The sequence below is a fragment of the Temnothorax americanus genome, unplaced genomic scaffold (genome assembly GCF_048541705.1).
Source record: "Temnothorax americanus isolate GAGA-0224 unplaced genomic scaffold, ASM4854170v1 Scaffold1, whole genome shotgun sequence".
Classification (NCBI taxonomy): domain Eukaryota; kingdom Metazoa; phylum Arthropoda; class Insecta; order Hymenoptera; family Formicidae; genus Temnothorax; species Temnothorax americanus.
The window spans coordinates 4,223,448-4,232,541 of NW_027509230.1; the positions used below are offsets into that span (position 1 = coordinate 4,223,448).

Here is a 9,094-nt window from a genome sequence, read left to right on the forward strand (position 1 = left end):
GAAAAATCGTATCGCGTGACATAAATCCTCTTTCGTCTAACATCCCTGTGTAATATTATAAAATTTTTATATGTGACTCTTGTGCGATCACGCCTCTCTGCCGTGTTAATTATTCTAATGAATATTTAATTAGCGAAATAACTACTGCGAAAATGAATTTGTCACGCGTGTACACGCACGACACTTGCTTCTTTTCATACTTTGAATAACATAAAGGAATGTTAGTAAATTAATACACAATATTAGGAGTAAACTAGTTGTCACGGTTTTATATTATTCTGATATAGTAATCAATAATATTATTATATTATTCTACTACAATAATCAGTATACACCAAATAATATATTATCATCTGTTAATCGTGTATTGATATAAACTTTATATATATTTCGTATTTCTTTTCAAAACTGTTAATATTACTTTTCAAAATATCAAAAGCTAATTGATATTTAATTATTTAATTCTTTATGTACAATTAATGTAATCTCAAAATAATCTTTTCAATTTCAAGCCCTAACTATACATATGTACATTTCGGAAATCCTTTCAATGCGTCAACGATATATAATCATAATTATAATCACAAATATATATAATTGACATTTTCTTACGTTATAATTTTTACATACACGCGCGCTTGCGCTTGCACGCGCGCACATACACGCACACACACATGATTTTTATGAACATAATAAACTTTAAGCACAAAACGTCCGTTTAAAAACAATCTATTTAAGATATACGCTATTCTACTCTACTATTACAATACTTTAGTTATGATACGGTGAAAAGAAATGAGGCTAGAAACAGGTGGACAGAAATAGAGAACCAAAGGGCGGAGAAATTAAAAATAAAGCGTTTGTTGTGTGGAGGTTGGTGTCGGTCATGGTACATACCAGGATCGCCGAGGGGCAGGAGGGGGTGGGCAGAGATGCTGGAGCTGCCCATAAGGGAGCTGCTTGGAGTGGCCCCACGATAGCCTCCCCCCTCCGAGCCCTGCAATGCCCTACCACCGCTAGTCTGCCGGAACGAATTGGACCTGCGAGCAAGAGAGAGTCAAGTTCAGCATCAGACTTAGGCTGTCAAATGCCAAGCCTGTGTTTGGAACTAGCTTATCCCTTCTTTCTTTCTTTCGTTATTGTCAACGATCGTTAGTAAGAAAAAAGAAAAGAAAAAAAAAAGAACGCTTCTCGACTAACTCGACGCTACGATGCAAGGAATTATGCAGATGATATTGATTTTCCTACCAATCCACAGCTTAAAATACGATGCGATAAACAAAAGTAGATTACTTCTGATACGATACACGGTCAATACTGCCGTTAAACGATTTTTCACTGCAATGTAGTATGTTATTGTCGACACGCGTAGAGCTAGCTTTTATATTTTTAATTATACAATATAACAAGATAAAAATGTCACTTATAAAATTAACAAATGTGCAGCTAACTATGTATATACATATATATATTTACTAATTATACTTAATAAATAAGTATATATAAAATTAGTAAATCATCACGGACTGTGTAACATGTCGCGAGTGCAACGGAGAATTGTGCATTGCCATTGAATTTGGGAATAGTGAAAAGACAGCCATTATTTTCAATAGAATTTGAAATTGTAAAAAGAGGCTGTCCTGCTCTCAAAAATGCCATATGAAATATACTTTATAGAAACATTAATTAATATAGAAATCTTTATTCGCGCGTTCGCAAATAGCCATACGTGCAGTAATTATACGAAACACAAGAGGAATATCTTGCGTGTTCCAAAGCACAAATAAATACAAAAAAATGTGCACTTTTAAAATAAATATACCTAATGTCATATTTAGACTTCAATGCATTCAACTTTTATAATTGTGTATAATTGTTCACGGATAATCAAAGATTCATGTAGATTATTTCACAATTATTGCTCTCGAGATGAAAAAAAGTCTCGAAGAGATAAAATATAAAAATATTTAGAATCGTCTTAATGCACAGAGATATTTTTTAGCGAGTCTGATATGTAGTAATGTATGAACGATTCTAACTTGTTTATAAGCAAATTTAATGTTACGCGTATTTTATATTAATATTTTTACATCAATTAATGTTTCAATGTATAAAGGCGTTTCTCAACCGTGCATCGATATCGCACAGCAAATGAATATCTGCCGGCGGTATATACAAGAACAGCTTATTTTGTTTCTTCAACTGTATCATATAATAGACTATCTTCTATTTTAGAGAACAATCTACTGCTATGGACAAATATCTTGTTGGATATAACTGTTAGGGCAGTGAAATGTAGTACTTTGCTGTGTATTATTAGATACAACAATATAAATAATTAGTGATCACGCTATTGAGAGAGGGTACACTCATCATTCGGGTTTATCGTGCCTGATGGTGAGCCTGACTCCCCGCCACCCCTGTCCGAGCAGGCAACACTGACAAACGGAAATATAAAAATGGATATGATAAAACAGTTTCCGCTATAGAAATTGGAAACGTTTTTAATATACACATACGAATAATCGACTTGTATCCCGGTAAAAGCAAGACCGTGCCACCTCCTATCTTACTCACAAGTTTTGGTGCGTTTGTTAATAAAAATCTCAATGGTACGAATCAACATTAGGAGAACAGTACGTGGTCTGCATGCACTACCTACGTATTACATGGGTATCCAATAACTCTTTTAATTATTCAACAACTCCTCGATTTTTTAGAGAAACTTACCTTTGAAATGTCTGCCTCTTCACGTAATTATCTCGAACAAATTCAACAATTTGTTTCTGGGTTTTGCCGCTATACCTGGTGATATATAAATACACAACAATGTAGAGATATATATATATATATCTTGATATTACAATTATCCGAATTTAACCTTTAGAAAACGGGCAAGTTTTTTCATGACTTTGTATGATTTTTATTTATAACTTCCATACATGTGCTAAAGTGTTATACTACGAAAAATAAGCGACCCCCGTGGAGCCTAAAAATAGACTTCCCGTCCTCTACAGATTAAAGTACTATATATTTTTTTTTTGAAGTTTATGTACAATCACAATTTTTTAACATAATATTTTCAAATATATAAGACATTTGTCTCTAATATATATTTAAAAACGTGAAAATTAGACGTTAACTTTCTTTAATAAATATAGTAACATTCTTGCAGATAATTTGACATACCTAAACGACGATCCACGGCTAAGCACTCTAGTTTTCTGCCTTACGACTCTCTTAACTACAGAGCAACGGAAGAAGCCATGGTTTTCTACACACTTTTTCCAAAAGTTTTTACACTCATTACGTCCCTCAAAGAAAAATTCGACTGTATCCTTATAATACCCCTATAGATAAGAAAAAAGTTACATGAATACGTGATCATCAAAAATATGTTATATTTAAATGCTCATTAATTAATACTTTATTTAATGCAAAAATAATTGTTTGCAAGATTTCAAGTGCTAAAGATATTTTAAATACTCACATAACCCTCGGGATGTAATTTGATTAAAAAACGTTTTCGTTTGAAACTGATTTTTCTGATTTTGGCCCAACTAAATGTATTTATCTTAGTATAATTTTGAAAGACTACAATACCCATATGCGCCACTGCGAGATTTAGTGGAACATTTTCATGATCCTAGTATAAAAAGAAACAAAAATATAAAGATATTTTATATAGCTACACAAGATTTGTAATGCCAGATATATGAGATAAGAGAACAAATCTTTTAATATCGCCTACCTTAGCTGGATGCATTTTCATTCCATACAATTCGCAACGTCGAGCTGTTTCTAAGAGATTGAGATCTGCCTCCGCAGGAGATTGACCCCTATTAACATTAAAATGATATATGCACGTATGCCCGACATTAATAGAAAATTACTCGTCTAATGAAGTATGATATATAGTTCTTACGCATGTTTCTTGTGATTCTCCATAATACGTCGTTCCAACTCTTGATCCTGATGAGGCACAAACTTGAATGTTGATAAATACGTATGATCTGGATAGTCTTCTATCACATAATCCCCACATTCCGCTACAAATAAGAAAACAGATGGAAATATTTTTATTAAACAACGGAACAAAATCAAAACATATTGAAAAACAATTAACGTGTTAATTTGTTAGGCCGTGTTAGGCTTAGACTTAAAATTAATAGCAACAGAAACAACATTACAATTACCTTGAACAATATAACTAGCCATCAATGCTGCTGTGTTATCATTGCATTGCAGTAAACCTTGAGCTAAATCCCGTTTGATTTGTTGACAGAATAAATATCGTGTAAACTCTTCTTCAAGCTGTGCAGGATCTGGCGTATAAAATTTAACACAGAACCTCAGTAGCGGATCAATAAGAGACAAACCAACTTGTCTGCACACTGGCTTCTCCAAATCCAACCAATACTGTAAATGTCAAAATTTCTTTAATTTTATTGTTCATTAAAGAACGTTATTTACATTAAGAATCACATCTTACTTTTGTGAAATTTGGTTCTTGATATTCAAGACCAAAATAATCCGCTTCTAAAAGATGCAATTGCTTACAAACTTGCTCGAACAACACTTTACCCAGTGCCTTAGCCTGAAATTTTCAAATAATAAGATTTATACAATGTGATATTACACTAATATAAGCTTTGACAACAACTAGTTGATAACAACTTGAATTATAAAATTTCGGCATCTCTTTATCCGAGTTATATTTTTATAAATAATCGTCACACAAAATATGTCAATCAAAAATATGTCCAAAGTCATATGATCGAAAGCTGTAAATGTGCAGAATGATCTTATTGTACTTCCACTATAAAAAATTAAGACGCTAGAATAAAATTAATCTCTGAAGAAGTAAGCAACACGTTGCAAGCATTGTAAATAAATAATCAATAAATAAGTGTACATATTTCACACACATTCAAGGAGATCCCCCATTTGATACATTATATGCTCCAATAGCTCATTCTTCTAGAAATATATGCACTATACAACATGTATAGCGAGTGCCTTGCCAATATAAAAATACACAATATTATATATATAAGCTAATAAAAATTTTTTAATATAAATAACTAAATATTGCATTTATCAAGATCAATTCTAAGGTTCTTTTAAAAGTTTTCAGAAGATTGTTTATCTATGCCTCAGCACATGGATATAATAACATTTTATAAAAGCACACCTCATATTTTTTGGGAAAAAATGTAATTTTTAAAAATTTTAAAAAAATTTTTAATAATATAACAAGAAAGTGTAAAATCTCGTGTATCGGAATTTTACGTTAAATCGCTTTAGGGAGAAGATTCTAAGGAGCTTTGTAATCAATGACTCTTGACCTGGATAGATGAAGTAAATAGTTTAACATGCCTATGTAGCAGAATATAGGATGACGGAACTAATGCATATATATATATATATATATATATATATATGCAGACTTTTTGACTACGTAAAAGATACGAACGATCACGAGTTCAACTTACACAGAAAAAAAAGAAGTGTCAAATCAACACTTTATACTTGTATACACGCAAGAATATATAATCTTGAAATGAGATTATATTACATTAAACGAAGAAAACTTGCTTGAACGAAGCCATTTATTTAGTTAAACAAAGTTTTATATAGTTCAATCAAGAAAAAAAAAGTTGAAATTCTTATAAGAAGATTATATATTCTTGCGTGTATACAAGTACATCAGTGTTGAGATTTGACGCTTTTTTTTTTCTGTGTAAAAGTAAAACGATGGCAAACATATTAAATAATATATACATTACGAAGATTAGATTATATCAAAGGGAGAGATACGAGCTCTCTCTCGGATCAGATTATTTAATAGCATTTTAATACATCGATAAAATACACGCGGACGCGTAGCGCGGATACGTAACAGCTTACGCTCGCGAATGTGATAAATAGGGGACCGCACATCCAATTGCTGTATAATGTCGAATTATGAAGGTACAATAAGAGATTCAAGCATCATTCAACGTCACTTTACAACACCGTTTATTCCAGCGATAGTCTTTGTGTAGAGCACGAGAAGTCATCTTTATACAAATAGTAAGGACGGCAAACAAAACATTTTCACGTACAGTTTGCACATTTTTATAAATAATGCACAGGAAGGTCTCCGACTAAAAAACATTGTTGCGCCACGTAAAGAGCAAGAGGGTAGAATATTCTTAACTTACATTTATTTATGGATTCTATCGTGACCTTATAGACAAAAACTCTTGCGTTTTTTTTTTCTTCCCATAAAGGGTACTTTAAGAAGCGACTTCGAAACTTTATTAGCGAAAGGACATTGAATTTCGTTGGGATTCATGATAAATGAGCTTCGTTGTGCAATTTTCTCCGCGTGCCTTAGCGCGTAATTGTCGCGAGCGGTTGAAACGCAGGAGGATATCATTTGAGGGTGAAATAAGGTATCCTTTACCTGCACTTGAAACATCGTGATAGAATCATCCAACATCTGTACACGAACTGCCAGCATCTTTCCAGCTTTTCGCGGTGTTGCGGGAGGTGTCCTACTACCTCCGTCCACACCAGCCGGCGTCGAATGACTGTGAGGCATTTTCGAGCCGGCGCCCTTCATACCAAAACTGTCTATATCATTCATCATACTGTCATTTGTTCTGCCTCACGGAGCAATCGTTCAACGCGTATTTTCTTAAGAGGGACAATCAATATCTTTATATTACGTCATCATCTGTAACGAGAGAATTATAACAGATAAGGGATTACGTTTAAATATTTTATGGTGAAAAAAAGATTAAGCCAGTAAAAGAATTATTCTATCATTTCTACAATGTGCAAGTTTTCAACCGTGAAAAATAAAATACTGATTGTGAGATGATAAGAATGACGAACTTAAGTGAGCTCGTTGGCGATCAGATTTACTTGAATATGTAAAAAAAGAGGCCGAAATGTGATGGGATATTTAAAGGACGGAAGAAGCAAAGCGTGTTCTTTCCTCAATTTTTCTCAGTTTTATGGAGTAATCGTTCAACGCGTATTTTCTTAAAAAGGACAATCGATACATCTATCAATTGTGAACAAAGAAAACACCGAAACGATAAGAATGACAAACTTAAGCGAGTCTGTTGAAATCCAGAAAACCGAATTACGTAAGCGGGATATGAGTAATCGTAGGAGGCTATGCAACAGCAGAGTCACGCGTGTCGAAAAAGCGAAAATACAATGGGATATTTGAAGAATAGAAGCCAGCGCGCGCGTGCTTTCTCCAATATTTCTCCGCGGCTGTCTCTCGTCCCGCGACTCGCGCATCGCACAGTTTTCCACAGGTAAAGGGACACGTAAGAGAGACTCGCGTGAAAGGACGGAAGCCAATTTTACTCCGAGTCCCGCGAAGCGGAGCACACGAGAGCGAGAGAGCGTCTCTCGCCCCTATTCCCGACGCGCTGATGCTCCACTTTCGGCTGTCAACCGTAATACTTAACGCGCGTCTCTTTAATAAAAAGAACGACGCATCGATTCATTCCGAGCGACACGAACGACGGGGGGGGGGGGCGGAACACGCGGAGTCGCGGATACGCGCGAGACGGGATTACGTATACCAATACTCCGGAAACGGATCCGTTCCCCGCCGTCGGCTATGCCCGATCCCCTCGCGACGAAGCGACGGTACCGTGTTTACATAACGCGCGACGACGAGAGATATATTGTAAATCACGCGGGAGATTGAGGAGACTCTCCCGTCGCGTCCCTCGCGCGATTAAACCACGACGACGTGATCGTCCGACAGGGGATCCCGAGCGAGCGAGCGAGCGAGCGAGCGAGGAAGCCGGGATTAGGGCACGAGAGAGGGACGGAAAGGGCCGGGAGACGCTCTTCTCGCGATCTCCGCGGCCGACGGCGACGGACGTCGTGGCGAGGGCGAGCAGGGCTCGAGGACGAGAAAGAGTAGAATAAGGAGGATGCGTGCCTCGCGATGCGTGCACGCGCTCGTTTCCCCGCGCTTATAGGCGCGCACACACACCGCCGCCCGCGCACGTCCGTCCCGCGTACTTATATACGACGCGTACGTGCGTGGTCGTATAATTGCGAGTGCGAGTTCCTTGGCGCGGCGTATTCCGAAAATGGAAGCCGGACAGGTCCGCCGTCGTCGACGTCGCTCGCGCGAAAGAGGCTTCCGAGACGCCCTTCGCGCGCGCTCCGCGAGAAACTCGGACGCCTAACGTAATATATATTTATCAGAGAGAGTCAGAAAGAGAAGAGGTAAGATTGGCAGATTGGCTGGGCGATTTATTTGTACGTACGTCCGCCGGGCCGTCGCTGGGGCGCCCCGCTGCCAGCACGCCTCGACACGCGTCAACCAGAGTTCATTGATCACCGAGACACCACACCGCTGGTCAGACAGCGTCCGCCGGCCGCTTCCGTGCCTTCCTCGCGGAGGCGGCGGCGCCGGAGATGACGACGACGACGACGACGACGACGACGACGGGAGTCGTTAATAATGGGCGGCGATGCCGCCCGACGTCGTAGGTGCGGCGATGTGTGCGCGACGATGCTCGACCATCGAGCGCGTACCAGAGCCCCGAATCAGAACCATCGCGTACGCACACGCACACACGTATATATAGAGGGAGATATATGTATATATCTCGGCACACGCGTACACACACGCGCGCACACACACGCCCGCGACCGCGTACACTCTAGCGAGAGTAGCGGAGACGGTGGACGACCGATGTCTGGAGTCTCTCCGCCTAGACACGATTTACACGATATGCGCAATAGCGCTCGAGGATGGGCATCGCCGTTACGTTTACGTTCCGTTGCGTCGCGTCGCGTCGCGTCGCGTCGCGCTACGCTGCGCTCCGCCTTCGTTGCTCCGGTCCGGTTGCTCGTTGCTCGTGATCGCGCCGCAACGTAGGGCCGGCCTACCGAGTACCGAGGGCGCTGGGGCGCGACATGTACGAAGGGCGGTGGCACCGGTCCCGCGAGCCGCGCGTCCTGTCATCTTACCGCCGCCGCGATCAATAATTACGACGGCGAGGATTACGTTTTATCGCGGGTAAGTAAAGTTATCGTGATTATTACCGAGCGATGGTTATTA

General features: G+C 38.8%; 1 protein-coding gene across 10 annotated transcripts in view; it reads right to left on the reverse strand.

The window, feature by feature from the left end:
• LOC143905953 (FERM, ARHGEF and pleckstrin domain-containing protein 1) overlaps positions 1-8,955 on the reverse strand; it is a 36,921-nt gene extending 27,966 nt beyond the window's left edge. The window contains exons 1-10 of one of the 10 annotated variants that reach the window (XM_077422074.1): positions 8,295-8,862; positions 6,452-6,724; positions 4,493-4,597; positions 4,197-4,419; positions 3,926-4,049; positions 3,752-3,839; positions 3,491-3,646; positions 3,190-3,350; positions 2,731-2,805; positions 898-1,040 (exon numbers count right to left, since the gene is read on the reverse strand). In XM_077422074.1, the coding sequence (XP_077278200.1) occupies positions 898-1,040; positions 2,731-2,805; positions 3,190-3,350; positions 3,491-3,646; positions 3,752-3,839; positions 3,926-4,049; positions 4,197-4,419; positions 4,493-4,597; positions 6,452-6,637 (1,261 nt within the window). In that variant the 5' untranslated portion in view covers positions 6,638-6,724; positions 8,295-8,862. Of the gene's footprint in view, positions 1-897; positions 1,041-2,726; positions 2,806-3,189; positions 3,351-3,490; positions 3,647-3,751; positions 3,840-3,925; positions 4,050-4,196; positions 4,420-4,492; positions 4,598-6,451; positions 6,725-6,915; positions 7,071-7,105; positions 7,511-8,294 lie in introns of those variants that run through there. The other 9 variants (XM_077422241.1, XM_077421680.1, XM_077421758.1 and 6 more) reach the window with 9 other exon arrangements.
• Positions 8,956-9,094: the final 139 nt, after the last annotated feature.